Source organism: Pseudonaja textilis, chromosome 1 (assembly GCF_049901715.1).
Source record: "Pseudonaja textilis isolate UNSWEBS1 chromosome 1, rPseTex1.2, whole genome shotgun sequence".
In the NCBI taxonomy this organism is placed as follows: domain Eukaryota; kingdom Metazoa; phylum Chordata; class Lepidosauria; order Squamata; family Elapidae; genus Pseudonaja; species Pseudonaja textilis.
Window position 1 is genome coordinate 276660935 of NC_141990.1, and position 18217 is coordinate 276679151.

The 18217-nt window shown below is 36.5% G+C and overlaps 1 protein-coding gene across 2 annotated transcripts in view; it reads right to left on the reverse strand.

The window, feature by feature from the left end:
• STXBP6 (syntaxin binding protein 6) overlaps positions 1-18217 on the reverse strand; it is a 106637-nt gene that overhangs the window by 69300 nt on the left and 19120 nt on the right. The window contains exon 2 of one of the 2 annotated variants that reach the window (XM_026705067.2): positions 14472-14654. The exons of the other annotated variant lie outside the window; for it this stretch is intronic. Coding sequence (XP_026560852.1) covers positions 14472-14625 — 154 coding nt within the window. The 5' untranslated portion in view covers positions 14626-14654. The remainder of the gene's footprint in view (positions 1-14471; positions 14655-18217) is intronic. 2 annotated transcript variants of the gene reach the window in all.

The following is an 18217-nucleotide window of genomic DNA, read 5'->3' on the forward strand; positions in this document are numbered from 1 at the left end:
ACATTGTTTTCTTAAATCATAAAATCTAACTACATTTTCCTCTTTTCACATTTCTGAATTTGAAAGTATAGCATTCCACTCACCAACACGTACAATACCATCTTGCTTGCATGTGCTATTGATTTTGAATTGAACCCGATCATAGAAGTCATCATCCTCCCCTTCTGCATTGGTGATTAGAGCATAAATGTGAATGATTGTCAGTGTGTTGTGCTTTCATGCTTCTTACTTCCCACTGCAATTCTATGTTTGTAGCTTTGAATTTTCTTTTTCCTGGCAGCATCAACATTGATTATTTTAATCTAGCCACATCATAAACACCATTAGCAATCTGAAAGTTCCTAAGCTCATCCTCAGCATGTTGAGTGCCATCCAACCAGAGGATATGAACTGCCATCCCATCATCCAGCACTATATCATCAATCATGTTATATCCATGGGTTTTTCTAGGCACAAATATAGGAATGGTTTACCATTGCCTTCTCCTGTACAATATGAATCCCTTTGTCATTGTCACTAAAGTGATATGTTTCCATCATGAAGACCCGGATCGTTAGGGGCAATACGCTGACACTGTAAACCACTTAGAGAGAGCTGTATTGCACTGTGAAGTGGTATATAAGTCTAAATGCTATTGTTATTACTATCTTTTTGAATTGCTGCTGCCCAATATAGGTGCTTGCTTGATTTAGCTGGAAAGCTGGGATGTCCTTAACATCTTGGGTGGTAGGAATATATTTTCTTGGCTCCTGATGTTTTTTTGCTCATTCCACCCAGGAACACCTCCCACTGCCATGTTGAAATAGCAAAGCAGGACTCGGGGGGTGGGGGGGGGAGAGATTATGTTCATATAGCAAACATTTAAGATGAATTCTGATAAAACTGGAACACTGTAATGGGAGGTTTCTGTCAGTTCAGACAATCTGTAAAAAAGGCCCAATGTATATAGTGTGGGTGCATGTATGCATGCACACTGATTAATTCAATTTTGATAGACATTATATAATATATTATATGTGGAATTACTTTTGCAGATATAAACCTGGATGATTATATAATGCTGTACATCCATAACTGAAAATCACCAGCTCTGAAGCACATTCAGTGGCTGTATAATTATAACCTGTATAATATAATCTCTATAATTTTCCTGTCATACACGGCAGCAAATTATAAATCTGATTTGTCAGAATTAGAAAACAAGTTGAATCTTTTTATATACTTAGAACTAATGTGCACATTAGATGAGAGTCTAAAGTGATATGCCATATTTTCTTTCTGAAGGACCTTAAACTATAGTATGGAAAAAGATCTAACAAACAGGCAGGAAGGAGGGAAAAAGTCTAAGGCAGTTATGAAATATGAGAGGACGTGTATATAATGTTGAATATAGAATACTATTGAATCCAGTAACACAAAAATAGCATAATCATTATAGAAATTCTTCACAATTTTATTTTTGTGGTTCATCATTTAAGTTTTAATGAAATTTCCACCTACTGTATATATAGGAAACTGAGATTTATATTAATAATGCAACTTTGGATTTGCTAATGCAGGAAGCCTTCAGGAGATTTTTCTGATAAATGGTAACACTCACACAGTTTTATTTTTAGTCTTATAAAAGTCAGACACAGGTTGATCTATTCCAGTGTATTCCCAAATAATAACAAACATTCAAGAAAAGTGAGGGTGAAGGTTTGTTATCCGAGCTTGTAGGTTGTTTTTCCAAATGTTTCATTACCAGCCTAGGTAACATCTTCAAGAAAACAAACTTTCTCATCCTCATCCCATAACTGAGCTACAGATATTGCCACTATTGCAATTCAAGAAGAATGTCCGATGCAAATCTAATGTAAGCTATTAATTCTAAATCACTAGTCCAAGAACTGTTGAAGCTACATTTCAAATGGATATAGCTAAAATACTGAAAGAATAAATCTCACACCAGTCACCATTTACCCTGCCTCTAATCATATCACATTTCTGTGAACAGGCTTCAACAAGACAACCTTCTAAATTGCTATAAATCCCTGTCCAGGATCCAAAAATGACCTTTAATAAAAGAGCAAGCCTTTTCCACATATACTGTGCCTTTTTCATTACATTACTCTGGACTCAACACAGCACTAATTTATAACTTAGGTATTTGCACACCACAAAGTAAATTCCAGATCAAAACTCATATTCCATGAACTTTTGCTAAATTATATGAGAACTATGCTGTGACTGAATGATAACAGAGAAAGGATAAAAGATATGGATCCTCAACCAACAAAACTGTTTCCTTCAGCTTTGTAGAATTTCATGCACATAGTTCTGTACTTTCTATAGAATAAAATACAGGACCTATAGGATATGCACTTTGAAATCAAATATTCATTGACTGTTCAATCCTGTAGGAGAAGCATCAGTCAAAGTGTTCTGACGTAGGCTTCCTTAGAAAGTATAAAACACAATCTTAGTCCCGGCAAAACCTCTTTTATTTCCATGGGTATGAGTTACATTCATTCACAGCCTGCAAGGCTTCACAAACAGTCTTTCTTATCGCACTTGGAATGCTGCCAGAAAACTAATTGCCAAACGCAGGGCAAGGCCAAACTTGACACAGAGTCTAACAGCTTGAATTGACCAGACAAACTAATTGCTTCCTGCAAAAGCTCACGTCCTATTCGCTCCTCTTTTATATCCTATGGGAGGGGCCAATCATCTCTGAGGTGTGGCCTCACTCCTGACCCTGCTTTCTCATTTGTTCTTGTCTTCTGGTAGCCCTACGCATGCGCAGGCTGGGAACTGGTTCCAGACACTCCCCTGCCTCACTGCTGTCTGAGTCTGAAGGCAGTTGATGACTGCCAGCCTGCCCTGGCCCCATTCCTGCCTCCAATGCAGAGCCCTTGTCTGGACTCTCCTCAGCCTCCAAGACTGGTCCAGGTTCTTTCCCAACCTCCTCACCACTGTCCAACTCTGCTGCCAGCTCCATCAGTCGCTGGTGGGCCACAACATAAAATTCCAACTAATATGAAACTATGTGGCCAATACAGCAGAAAAGATTGGTGTATGTATATACACATTGAAAAAGGAGATGCAAGGATACATATTGAAAAAAGAGATGTATCTATTATGAAATCAATACACTAATTTCACACAGGGTTTTTCTTGATTGGGTTGATTCAAAGCTTCTTCTTCAACATCCAGACCACCAATGAAAAATTAGTATAGTGGATTTCTTACCAAGGAGAAAAGAACTAGACATGGAGAAAATATGTTGAATGAATTGAATGGTTTCTAAAAAGGTCGGTAATGAATCCGGTAGCTAATACAATAATAAGGGGATAGGACTCCTGCAGGTGACATAATTTTAGAGGAAGTAAAAAGGCTTGCATGAAATATATTAAGAAAAGTGAAGAATGCTTGTTGAAGAAGTCAATTAAGGGAAGCTTTTGAAAACATCTAAAGCAACATGCTGAAAATAAACAATAGAAAATCAATCTGTCAACTGAGAGAAGCCAATTCATGGTAAATGCTTGAAGGACATAGAAAGAAAAGCTGATAAAAGCTTCATATGAAGCCGATTAAGATCAGAAATGTTAAAGAAACCGAAGGCTCCAGTTTAGTGACCCAAGAACCAGCTTTGCCAACTGTATGAAAATAGACAGTCATTATGCAATAAACAATAAATGTCACCTTTGTAGTGAAAAGGATTTCGTATTTATTAAACACATTTATATGGCTGTGCGACTGGCACAGGAGTACCATGGACTAATAAAAAATAATTGATCAATCCTGGGACAAATAAAATCAAATATTCCCTTAAAAGTTTGATCACTAAGCTCATTTACTAATATAACTCACACACATTGAATATGTGGATGTGAGCAGATGAAAGATTAGGAGAAAATATGCTTGTCAAGGTGATGAAATAGATTAAACAAATCATACAACTATTATGAAAGAAAGACCAAGATGGTAGGCACGTGTTTGTCTAGTTACTAGATAATTCTAATGAAAACATGTGACCACCACAAATGCTTCTGATCAGTGACATGAATATTACTACTTTAGATATTGTCCTTGGATAATAAACAAATTTGTGAGGACCATGAATCTAACAAAATGTCTACACTACAAACCTGCTCTGTAAGGGAAATGCAAGGTTTTTTCTGTATACCTGAAGACATATGCATTAACAATTCCAACTTGCTGGAATCAGGTAGAAGTTTCATTCCCGCCAACTAGTCCCATAACGGGAAACCTATGGCACGTGTGCCAGAGGTGGCATGCAGAGCTCTTTCTGGGCACGCGGGCTGTCGTCCCAGCTCACTTCCACCACGCATGCGCGTGCATGCCTCCAGCTGGCCAGCTGGTGCAAATACACCGGAGTGGGGTGCACACATGGGGCTGAGTGTGCATACTCGGGGGTGGGGCATATGTGTGGGATCATGTGACCATGCATGCTATGCGCACGCATTGCATTTTGAGGATATGTGAGTTCTTTGGGCACTTGGTGCCGAAAAGATTAGCCACCACTGATCTAGTCTTTCACAGCCTGTAGGTCCTGTATTAAAGACTTCCAGTAGATCTTCTGTTGACTTGGGATGATGATATATAATTGGGTATCATCAACATACTAATGCCATTTCAATCCCGTGTGATGGCATCTCTCCTAGCAGCTTCATAAAGGTGTTAAAGAGGAGCCCTGTGGCACATCACAATGAAATACTCAAAGGCCTAATGTCTACTATCCTATCAACAGTGAATAGAACTGCTTGCTGAAGAAGGAGCAGAAACACTCCAAAAAGAAAAGTCAATCCTCAGAGGTGATAAAAAAGGATACTACTGTGGATAGAAATGAAGAGATTTAACAGAACCACCTTCAACCAATCATCCAGAAAAGTGATCAACAAAGTTTTTATCCCATGCTCAGGTGTGAATCCCAATTGGATGGGATCCAAATAATCTCACTTCATCCAATGTCCTTTGTAACTGCAGCCCTGCCACCATTGTTATTAATTTAAAAAACAAAACAAAACAAAGCAGAATGTTAAAGACAGGATTGCTTAATATAGCTGAGTCAAGTATTGACTTCTTAAAATTCCAAGCATCCTTTTAAGCCATGATTACCAAGTATGTATAATATTAACATTAATATTATAATTCAGAGTAAATACAATCTCAGAAATATTGGTAATGACATAAGCTACTGAAAATTAGAAAATTGGTAGAAATACTGGTTGAAAAAATATTGGAGAAATTACATCAAACTATTCTTAATTTTGTCTATGAAAGGAAGGAGAGTTGAGAGAAATTTTCATCTCAGATAACTGAGATTGGCTATACAAAGATTTTCAATAAAACTAAGTTTTTTACTTTATGAATAGTATTTCAGGTCTTTCCATTTAAAGATTAATAGATACCAGGACAGAGGCTGATTAAGCCAAGTCCTAGGTTTAGATTCTTTACATCTAAAACTTGAACTATACAAAACGTAAATAGTACAGATCATGAATTAACAAATGGAATGAATGAAAGAAAACATATATTTTGTGATTGTGAAGCTAAAATAAAACAGCAGGCTATAATAAAACTGAATGAAAATGGCCTGATTTTCAGGAGTGTAATTGTGGAAGACATACATGAACTAAAGCTGTAGATTTAATTCTGAATAATTAAACTATATGTCAGAAGTTATTAATCTATGTCACTTAGGCTGTTCTTGGTGTGTGTAAAAATAGGAATCCACAGGTTGGTTATAGTTACATGTAATGCTTCAGTGAATGGTGATAATGGAAAAAACAGGCCTGAGTATGAGGGACATTTGAAAAGAGAGGGAGGGAGGGAGGAAGGATATATGGGAATTTATTTATAGTACAGATAGTCCTCTTTTAGCAATCACAATTGTGATAGGCAATTCAGTCATTAAACGAAATATTTACTAAGTGAAAATCACTATTATAAAGAAAATGGTAGTCAGAGCAAATGCAAGCTTTCAAGAGAAATTTTTAAACGATCCTGGGAAGGCTTTTCACGGAACTCTGATGAAACATTGTGATGAAAAGGCCATCACAATTGAGGCAAGTCTGATATTAAAAACAAGGTTATCCCATACATTCAGAGCCATATATGCTATTTCTAGGATCCAAATTGGGATCCATCCTAGTTATTGGAATATCAAACAAAGGGGTATTAAATTTTAGGTCACAAGAAATAACCACATAAAGTCCAATTTATACAGGGTCTACAGATAAAATAGCCTCTGTACTGGCTTGAAAAGCATAACTGTTTCAGGTGTAGTGGATAGCACTTTGCTTTCTTCCAAGTCAAGGGATGTGGCCAAATTCCTTGACAATTATTTATAGGCATTTGCTTCATACTTAACTGAATTAACTTATAAAAACAGTTGGACTTTAAGATAACTAACTCTGCATTTTCACAAAACTGAAACTTGAATTTCATTTTCTTTAGATTATGCGCTATTAAGTAAGTTCTGACTCTTAACAGTCACATAGTAGACCTTCTCCAGGATGATCTATCCCAAATCCAGCCCTTCAGGTCTTTCAAGTCCACTCATGACTGTCTCTTGTGGCCCTGATTCCTGAGCTTATGCTGTCAGAGGAAGAGGACCTGGAAGATGAGGAGGAGGAACTGGGAATGCCTTCCTCCCCAGGACCTTCCTCTCTGGCAATGCCTTCCTCCCCAGGACCTTCCTCCCTGGTAATGCCTCAGGTTCCATCAGACAACCAAGAGGAACAGCCTGAGATTAATCAGGAGGAAGGCATATCGGAGCAGCCCCTGACAGGGAGTAAATAGGAAGAGTGTTGGCTTGATCCTAAGCAGCGTCGTAGGGAGAAACGTGAGCAGCAACGTAGGAGGCATGGGAGGGTCAGGGAGTGAGCTGAGTCATTGAGCCACACCCCACAGGGGATAAAAGGGGGTGTGTTTTCTCCTTAAACTTTGTACCGGACAAAGTTTAACCTTACTTCAGATTTTCTTTGTGGACTGCCTTGTGATTTTCTGTGAGTAAAATTTTATTTGCTATCAGTTCGGACTTGGCAGGCAGGTTGTGTTGGAATGCAAAGAATATTATCAGTTCCAAAGAATTAACTCTGTGAAGTCCAAGCCAGCTTGCCTGCCTGTGTTTGGGTGAGTTTGTACTCTTTCATCTTTTGGGAAAGAGGAAAGGCGAGACAGAACAACTGTCCATCCATCTTCCTGCCCAATATCCTGCTCAATTTTTCCAGTTTTCTCAGCATCATAGACTTCTCCAAAGAGCTAGATCTTTGCAAAATGTGCCCAGAAGTTATGAGAGCCTTTGTGCCTTGGCTGGGAATTCTGGACTCAACTGTTCTCTGAACCATCTGTTTGTTTTTTTAATTATTGATGATATTCTCCTGAATTTTCTATTTGTCCTTTTGTTTTTTCAAAGTCTAACTTTCACTTCCCTAGATTGTCCCAAGAAAAAACATTCCCTACATGATCCTGATCTTTGTAGATGTAGACTTCCTTTCCTCTAATAAACATAACAAATGGGAAGTAGAAAATTGCATTTCACAGTAAGGACAAATTAAGAATTGGCATACTTAAACAGTGAATGAATATCCTGCTGCTAATCAGCTGTGAGAGTGGATGACGATGACAGAAAACATTTTGGCAAGTGCTACAGGTTTTGATTGACATGCCTCCAAGCAGCAGTCAGTCTCTTTCTGCTGTTCTTAAGTCCACCTCTATTGAACTAGATACTGTTCACAGCATGAATAGAATACTGCTAGTTTTTCATGACTCATGTTATGACTGAAACCAATTAATAGGTGACAGACAGCTACGTTTTTGCATTAAAAACGCTACTCTACTGAGTTTATAACTAACAAATTATATATACATAATTGTGGGCACCATTTCAAATTGGCAAAACAAAATCTATTTTTTTTTCACCATGTAGTGGTGATTTCTAAAGCAAACTCTATGTCCAAAATAAATTTATAAAAATATTTAAAAGACAAATGCTTAACTGCAGAATATGAATTTATAACTTAAAAAGTAAAGCTTTAGTCTTCTCTGGTTTTCCAATTTTTTTCCCTAGAAAGTGATAAGATTTCACAATTGCAGATCCAGAGCTTTCCAATCTTTTTCCAGAATCAGCCATGATCAAGATAAAAAAATGACGACTTCCGGTTTGCAGGCCTTTGGCGGCAGCAGGAATCCGCAATTGTGCATGGTTTCTGCTTGTGCTCGCCGCTGGAGTGCCCCGAGCCACCCGGCTTTGGGGCTAAGTCACCCCGTAGAGGTGACTTAAGTCAGGGGAGACCCGGCAGGGTTCGGGGGGAGCCGCATCTCCCCTCCTCAGCTGGCTTAACTTCCTTTTCTGAAGGCGGTAGAGCGGCGGTCAGAAATGGCCACCACAAAGAAGCATTCATCCGGAAAAGAATGAGCAGGAGGAAGCTAAGAAGTGAAAGTTTTGGCTGACCGGGGTAAGAAGCAACATTCAAGATATCCTGGAATTTAAATTTTAAAAAAGATACATTGCTCCCAAAGAAGATCCAGAAGCAGCGAATGAAAGTGAAAAGGGAATGTTTGTTTTTTCTCACTCTCCTTCCGTACGGTGACAGCAGATGAATGAGAAATCGGAAAAACCCACTTTGGCATCAGCAGGTAATTAAACTGGAAAATCAAAGCCAAAGGGACAATAAAGATTTCTGATCATTGAAAAAACTTTTTTTCGCTGTAAGTGGGAAGGGAGAGGAAAAGAATAACAGTAAGATTTGGCTGGAGGAGACTGCTTGGAATTTAAAAGAATCTAAAGTTAGATTGTAACAAGACTTCTAAAAGATACATTTTAATTGGAACTTTGTAACTGAATTGTAACCCTAGGAAGTGAAAGTGAAAAAAGAAGAAAGTGTTAAATGAAACAGCTTGTGTGTATTTGGACTGCTTGGTGACTTTGGGACTTGTGGAAATTATATTTCAATGATTAAAAACACTTGGGTGGTTGTTTAAATTTTTTTTACAATGGCATCACTTGTGGATGAACTGAAAATGGAATTTAAAAAATATAAAGAAGAGGAACAAGAAGGGAAGAGCTCTTTTGGCTCCGTTTTTCATTTTTTAGAAATGGTGATCTCTACTTATGAGAAACTACAAGAACAAGAAGATTGGGACAAAGAAGAAGCCATCTTTAATGAACAAGTAACTTTATCTGTGGAAGAAAGGGGAACGGGGGGAAAGAGAATGGAGAATTTAAGACATAAAAAAACAACCAAAAAAGGGGAAAATAAGGTGAAAAGTGGATATAATGTCAGAAAGCAACAGAAAAGAGGAATACAGAAGAGAGAAAGGGAGATGGAGAGACAAGGGGGTAAAAAGGGCAGAGTGAAAAAGCAAGGGAGGAAGGAAGAGAAGAGAAGCTACAAAGGTTTCAAACAAGATGTAAAAAAACAGGATTTATTTAGAGATAATGGGTAAAAATATAACTGAAAAAGAGATTCTGCAAAGGTACATAAGACTGTATTGTTGTATTTGTATTAGAAATAATGTTAGAAAATTGGAATAACATATGATTATAAAATGGGATAAAATATTCAATGTAATTTAGTGAAACTTTTTTTTCTTGAACAAAATAAATGAAATGAAATATGAGAGAACTGAATTAAGAAGGAATGGGAACATTTTAATTATATAATGTTTTAAAATATAAGTGAAATGGGGGAGAAGTAACTACGCAAAATTTATAAGTGTTCCCATAGAAGCATGATACCTATTTGAAAAGGAATGTGTAAAAAGTTTAAGATTTAAATGAATATTAATTTTAATAATAGAGTTCAACTGGTATGGATTTTTGTTTTAATTATATTATATATTTATAATTTTTTCTTTTCTTAAAATATAATGCGTAGCTTTAGAATGTACTAAGCAGAATCCGAATGAAAGTTAATTATATTAAGTGTTAAATTTAGGGGAAAGATATAAAGGTGTCATACTCCAATCAGTGATAACAGGAGAAATTTTGTGTTAATGAGAAAAGATAATAGACAGCTGAAATAGGACAGACAAAGGATATATGTATAATGATTTAAATTAAGATGAAATAAATAAAATAGAATTAAGAGAGTGAAAAGAGAGGAGAAGCTATATAAAAAATGTAGAATGGTAATAAGATATGGAATGGTATATAAAAGTGAGCATGAACTTGAATTTATATTCTGTACGAAGAGATGTAACCCAGGATCAAGCTGCTTTCAAAAAAGATGTTTTATGTTTTCATGTTTTGTGTTTTGTTTGTATATGTTTGTTTTTTAAAAAATTAATAAAATTTTTGGAAAAAAAAAGATAAAAAATGGCTTAGTAACTTTTCTCCCTACTCATATATTTTTTTTCTCCTTGATCATAAACTTTCCTCTTTTATCCTACTACTGTTTACTTTTCATTAGAAAAACTACAACTAAAATATTGGAAGGTCACCAAAACTGGTTTTGGGGACAACCTTGAAGCTGCAGCTGATACAAAACATGGGAAACGAGATCATAGGTAAGACAGCCCTGTTGATTCAAGAATTATCGCTAATATTAAAGCTGCAGCATTAGTTTGCCACTAGGCTTCTAAGACCAAGTGCTGGCTATTATTTTTAATGCCCTAAACTGAATAGCATCAGGATACATCAGTGCTAGAATTGAATTGGCATGTCTATTCTGATCATTGAGAGCACATCTGCTGAAAATTCCCTCTAATCTTTAAGGTCCCAGAGCATGAATGAAACGGCAGGTCTTCTGTACAATAGCACACTCTTTCCAGAAGAAAGTACAGCTCACACTTTGTTGCAATCCCAGAAACCTGTTGAAATAGTTTTATTTAAAAGCACTTTCAGTCCTAGCTGACTAACTGTGGCTATCTATCTTGGCTTTTATATTTGCTGTTTTTGTTTCCATGATTATTCCGACTGCCTTCTTTGTTATTATGTCTTTGAGTTTCTGTTTGTTGATGCTGTATACCATTCAAAGTACTTCGTAACTGGGGAAGATTATGAGCACTATAAAATAAAGTAAAAGAATTTATGCAACAGATTACACCACTATATTTTTTTGTGGAAAACATACACATTAAATACAGAGATCTTTGGCAACTTGTTCTTTTTTAGGGTTAATCTCCTGTCTTAGAACTGGGTACACAATCTATAAATCTATATAATTTGAAACAATTAGCATACTAAGTAGTCAATGTCTGGAATACTCTACCTAACTCTGTGGTTTCTTCCCCAACCCCCCAAAACTTTAACCTTAGACTGTCTACTATTGACCTCACACCTTTCCTAAGAGGTCTGTAGGGGGTGTGCATAAGTGCACCATCATGCCTACCGTTCCTGTCCTATTGATTCTTTTTATTTTTCTTATATGTATCCATTTAATGTATTGTTTATACTTATACTATTATTTTTACATTTAAGGTATTTCTTTTATCTTCAAGTGAGTCTACAAAGGAGCTTATAAAAATGAAGTGTCATTTTAAAAAAGATCATAACATAAACTGGGTGAAAAATAAGTCAAGAGCCAGAGTTCTTAGAGCAGAGCAGATTCTATCAAAGAATCATAGATCTGGAAATGACCTTGCTGTTATTTAAGTTCCCCAATCAGTTTAGGATTTACCAGAATATATCTAACAAATGACATGCAGTTTCTGTTTGAAGATCTTCAGCAAAAGAGAACTCACCACCACTCTGTCCAGAAGTCAATTCCTCTGACTGACAATTCTTACATTAGAAGTTCCTTTAGACCTGTAATCTCACCCTCTTTGTAGTTACAACCCACTTATTCTAGTCCTGCCTTCCAGGACAAAAGAAAATCATTTCTTTATGACTGCCCTTTAGATAGTTACAGACTGTTATCATATTTTGTAGGTTAGATATATCCACCAGATCCTTTAACTGGTTCTCATTGGCTTTGTTTCCAGGCTCCCCACCTTGGGGAGTGACTTCTCTAATTCTCCTTTCTGAATGGCGGTGGCATCTAGAAATGAACACAATATTACAAGTAGGATCTGACCTGAAGACAGAGTAAAGTGGAACAATTAATGCATAACAATATTGGTTCTTGGTTAATATGTGGGCAACAAGAACTCCAAAGTCCCTTTAACATATACATCTGCAAAGGCAGGTATTCTCCATCCTTTAATTCCATCGTATACATATATTCTTCCTTGCCTGATGTAGAACATTATATTTCTTCTTGTTAAATTTTATCCCTGTTAATTTCAGTCCATTGCTGAAGCCTATCTAGATTTTTCTGTTCCTGCTGTGTAATCCGCAAATTTGTTAAATATTTCCTCCACATTCTCATCAAAATCATTGCTAAAATGACTTCTACTTGTTATGTCCCATTGTGCTGAAATGAAACCATTAACAAACTTTATTTGGAATAGTCATTCAGCCAACTGTAAGTTCATCTAGGATCCGCCATATATTTTTTTGTTTTGCTAAGATGATGTCACAATACACAAGATATCTCCAAGACTTTTCTGAGATACAGTTACAGTCTATCTCATTCCCTTGATATATTAAATTAATCTGAAGAAGATAAAGTTGGTTCTGCATCATTTGTTTGCAAATCACTCTTATTGGCTCTTTTTAATTGAATCAACTACATCTGAGAGTTTCCAGAAGTGCTGAAAAATAATATGAGGACTTGCCTGGTACACAGATGTCAAGCTGACAGGTATACAAGTAGATAAGGTAACTTTGATTTTGTTCTGCTTTGGTAGTCAAGTCTCCCAAAAACATTTAGCAGCCCCAAGCTTTTGAAAGATTAAATACAAATTGATTAGGAAAAAGCAATGAGGCTTAAACTACAAGCAACGTAAGCACTGATGCAATGGAATGAAGTGATATTCATCAGAGCAGCAAATGTATGAAATGTTATTAACTACCTAAATGTATGCTTAGATATAAATTTTACAGTTTTCAATATTACTGGTATAGAAAAGTAGAGAATCTTCTACCATTATAGTTTTACAAGTTAGCGAGCTTTAACAACTTCAATACATACATATTTCAACAATAGCAAAGGGGAGGAGGAGAAAATTCCATCTTTAAGGTAGGAAAATATCCTTGATATGGACAATTCAGTAAACCTCACAGTTTAGAAATATATGGAAAAATCAGAGTAAACTGCCTGCACTCTTTTTGAATTAGGATAAGCAATATTCTTTCTTTGTTTTTTCCAAAAATGATAATTTCATCTATTGTCAGCTACTCTTAACTTGCAAATCTACCTAAAAAAAACCAGTTATCAACAACAACAAAGACCATGTAGAAACCATGTACAACACATACATACTAAAGCTCAACAAGCCAACAAAACCAATACAATAGAGTACTCTATGTATTTAAATATACTCTGGAACATACTGTAATGGTCCGGTTGCTTAAAGGTTGCACACTAACACACACACAGACTAAATCAAAAATACAATATTGGAATTTATCATTTATAATCTGGAAATCTCAACAGTACACTGCATTGGGTCCTTTGCATTTGCCTACTATACAGTCTACAAACTCAATCCCTTGTGATGCCTTTGCAGTGCCTTGTGGCCAGATGATCACAATTTACAACACAATTTTTCCCAGAAACTGTTCCTTACTTCCAGTTTCCAGCAAAACATGTCCCATAGCAAACAACAGATTTGCTTAATGGCTATGGCATTTGCTTAACAACTGCCACAAAAGAGGTGCCTATCCAGTCACATGATGGCCTGCTTTATAACCATTATGACTTATGATGGAAATTTTGGGCTCAATTATGGTCGTAAGTTGAGGAACACCTGTGCCATCTATTCATGCAGATCAGATGAACTCATTTTTTTTGTCTATTTAGGCACCCAAAATTCTTGGTTGATCTACAGGTATGTATGATAATGTCTCCTTTAAGAACATAGGAAATATACATACAGAAATTTCTTTATGCAATACCAAAAATCTAGGTCCATTCTTTCACTGGCACATTAGCAATGACAATTGGCCTTATATATAGCCTCACAGTGCTTTATACCATACTGCCCTCCAACAATCTGGCTCTTCATTTTACCAACCTTGGAAGGATGGAAGACTGAGTCAACCTTGAGCCCTGTCATTATTGAACTTCAGACTGTGGGCAAATTTGCTTGCAATACTACACTTTTAACCACTGTGGTTCCAGGGCTTTTCAGGCCACATTAATGCCTGAAAGAATAGATCTTGTGAAGAATATGGCCAAATATTGAGAAATATTTTAAAGTCTATAAATATATTACTGACTCCATCACATGACATAACTCTGTCCATACGTTCCCTTTATAATTTAAATATAGGAATACTGAAAGTTTATGCTCTGATTTTTCATCTAATTGTCTAATTAAAATTCAAGATGCCACATTATTTTTATCCAGACAACATCAATCAATTTTTACAAACAAACTGAAAGCATAGCTGGATTTCAAAATGATTTGCATACCTGACAAGCAAATGTAGGTTAAGTATTCACCCTGACCCCCAGTTGCCAGGAAAGGAATCTTTTTCTTCGTTCTCCTTTTTACTTGGACTGCACCCAGCATCCTTTCATCATGTGGTGCAAAAATCTCTTTATTGATAGCAGATTTGGCACTCATTATAAATCAGATACAGATGGAAGATGTTCCTAAAATGAATTTGTACAGCAAGTATTACATTTTTGAAGAAATATTTATATAACAAACTGGCTTTCTGTCCCTCCCCCTAATAAAAGTACATACTTGCATTTACACATAGAACCAAAATAGCAAATAACTTATTTAAGTCTATAATAATCTGCCATTTTAAACAACAGAAAGAGCTTCAGAGTCAGCTTGAACAACTTGCCTGGATGGTTATTATCTTCAATATGAAAGGATGAAACTAAGTGCTAATATTGAAGGGAAGGGCCTTTTTAAAAAAATAGTTTACAGTAAAAGATGAAGCAATAAGGGTTTTCAATTCAATGATATGAGAAATTAGCAAATTAGAGGGCCAGATATTAGCAATAAATGTTGAACATTCACACATGGCATAAACCCCTCCAGAGTATCTAAACGTGAAGTAAATTCAGATGTAATACCTTTGAACAATCATAACTAAGCAACTTCATAGAAATCTTGGTAGGCTGATCCACTGGTAAAAAGCATCAAATTTCATTTCAGGCTACTCTGCGTATTTAGTAAAAATATTAATTAAAAGCACAAAGTGCAAAATATGTCTACAAGAAGAACAGAAAAAAGAGGTAGACCTATCTTGATAGCCATGTCCATGCATGGATAGTGGTGTTCCAAGTATAGCATGTTGCTCAGCCTCCCTTCCAAAATGTTTGAAGGTAAAGCAGTAAAGATTGTCAGTGGAGGCACTTCTTATGTGCAACAGAGAGAATGATGGAAAACCAGAAAGAGCTACAGAAGCTTTCATAATAATTTCATACCTTGGATCTGTCTTTCTGCAGATCCAGCTCAAGGACTCTTGAGCTCTACCATATACATTTTTCTGATCCAATCAATAGCAGAGATTGACTGAAAGGAAGACATCCAAGGATATTCTTTTCTGCAGAGGAGGTAAAATTGTTGGGAGAACTACTTGGACCTCTGACATTAGCCTTTTCCAATATTTCAGGAGTCAAATTCTCATGTGAGCCTGATGAGACCCAGTGTCATGGCCCGGGATGCAAATCCCCCCCCAAAATCCTGATACAACTAACCCAGTGGAATGTCCACTTCAAGACATATCAAGACATGAATCACTTGAGAGTAATCTAACACAGGCACTATCAGAACAGCTGGAGCAGTCAAATGATGAGATAAGGCCTCCAAACCCTTGTATCCAGTGAATAGATCAAAGATACTCAGTGAAGCTCCTTGCCAAGTAAAGGAGTAGCTCTCTTGATTAAAGGCAGCTGGCTGCAGCCTGATTTAAAAAGCAGCCTGGAGCCATGCTTCTTTATTGAAAGCAACTGTTTCCTGCTTTGGGGTGTGGCATTCCTGCAGAACTCTGATCTGTGACTGGCTGACAAACCCGACTCTGAACTTTGGACTGAAGTTTGATTACTCTTCTGCCTGTCCTGTTGAAAGTGAAATCAATCAAGCCAGCTTTCTTTCCAAGAGATGTTTGTTAATTTGCATTTCTTTCCTTCTCTGCTTTCTTCTTTCCTGTCCCTGTTCCTTTCATGTTGAGCTGAATACATGAAAGGAACTCTTAAACAGGGGTTTTGTTATTTGGTATTTATTTCTCAGAACAATTTGTACACTTCGAAATATCACTGGTTCTGTGAAACTATACTTCGATTTTCTATTGTAATACAATGACAAATCTGGGACCTAGCAAAAACCATAATTATTGATTTTTACTGATGCATTAATCTATGTGACTTAGGAAACATGAGCATTAAGCCAAAAGGATTCATGATGAAAGAGCGGTGACGTTTCTAACGCTTTAAAACATTTAACCTAAAAGACTAAATTGGTCATTATGACCCAAGATGGTTATATGTGCCAATCTGTTTACAACTCACTGAGGTTTGTGCCATGTATATATTATCTTTATCGCCATTTCTTGATGGTTATTTGAAATAGATTTTAAAGAACTATACTGAAAAGTGTTCAATGTGATTCATAAAGTTGAAAACTCAAACCATCACCTAGATTATTTGTAGATTTTCAAGAAAGCTAAAATACTTAATATACAGAAGAATGTTCCATTGCTTACAATATGGATCTTCAGAATCAGTTTGATATATTGATTAAGGCACCAGGCTAGAAATCTAGTCCCACTTTAGGCATGAAAACTGGCTGAATAATCTTGGGCCACTGAGCCAGTCACACTCTCTCAACCCAAGCCACCTCATAGGGTTGTTGTTATAGGGAAAACAGAATGAAGAAATATTAGGTATATTGTCTATCTTGGATTATTTACAAAATTATTTATAAAAAATAATAAAAAGGGATAAAATAAACTAATAAACAAGTATTCAATATTCAAAGGTTCTTTGCACTACTCTTGCCCCATATATAGGTACATTTGTTGGGGAACAGTGAGGAGAATTTTCAGGGCTGGCTTCAACTGGAATTAGCAATTCCTGACAAGATGAGGAGGTTGATTATGGCACAACAAATTTCTTTTTTTTAATTGTCTTTTAATTTTTAATTAAATTCAGGTCTTTCTCGGCACAAAACATCAATTACAGAAGTTTTCATAAACATTTCCTTCCAGTAAGTTTGCTTCCACAGTTAGAGCTTCAGAATAGGGTAATTTAGAAAATAGTCCCGTATTAAAGTTTTCTATGACCAAAAAATCAGAATTATCAAAATTGCAATCACCCGCATGAGGTAATTGCTGTGGTACCAGAGAAAAGTGTGTGAACTATTCCATTCTATGTACAAGCATTGCAAGAAACATGGTACAGCTGTTACCATGAATAAATAGTTGAGGAAGCAGGAGAATGGAATACAATGCTGCCCAACTCCTAGAACTGATTCAGAAGGATATGATCACTGATGGTATCAAAGGCTCTGAGAGGTCAGAAAGAATAAGGATGAATGGCATTACTCCTAGACAGCTCCTACCAGAATGCATCTAAAAATGAAATCAATGTTGCTGTCTTCCCATAATACATCTTAAATCCTAATTGAAAGAGTCCAGATAATTTGCTTCATTCAGGGTTTTTTGAAGCTGCGAAGTGATTACTTTCTCCACAACTTTCCTTAAAAAGGGAAGGTTGGAGATCAGATAAAAACTGTCCTGATTAGATAGGTCAAGTTTCTTGAGGAGAGGGTTCATCAAGGCCTCCTTAAGAGCCAGTAAGACCACTTTCTCCCTCAGAAAGAATTAATCACTAACCAGACCCAATCATGCAGGCAGCCTTAACCAGCCAGGAAGAGCAGAAATCTAACACAGATGTGGCTGAGCTAGCAGTTGCAACTGCTTGTTCATTTCCTTAGGTCCAACAAGATCAAACTCCCCTCAAAGTATGGGAGCCTTAGCTCCCATAACCTCTACCGGTTCTGCCTCAAGGCCAAAGTTCAATCTAGACCAAATATGAGCAACTTTATCTGCTAGATGGACAGCATATTCCTTACAGAGACCCCCCCCTCCCCCAATCTCAGTATAATTTCTTTCAAGGAAGAATCAAGTCATCTGAAACATTCATTGAGTCACTATCTGTGGAGGCACAATTACATTTCCCCCCCCCTTATCATCAAGAGG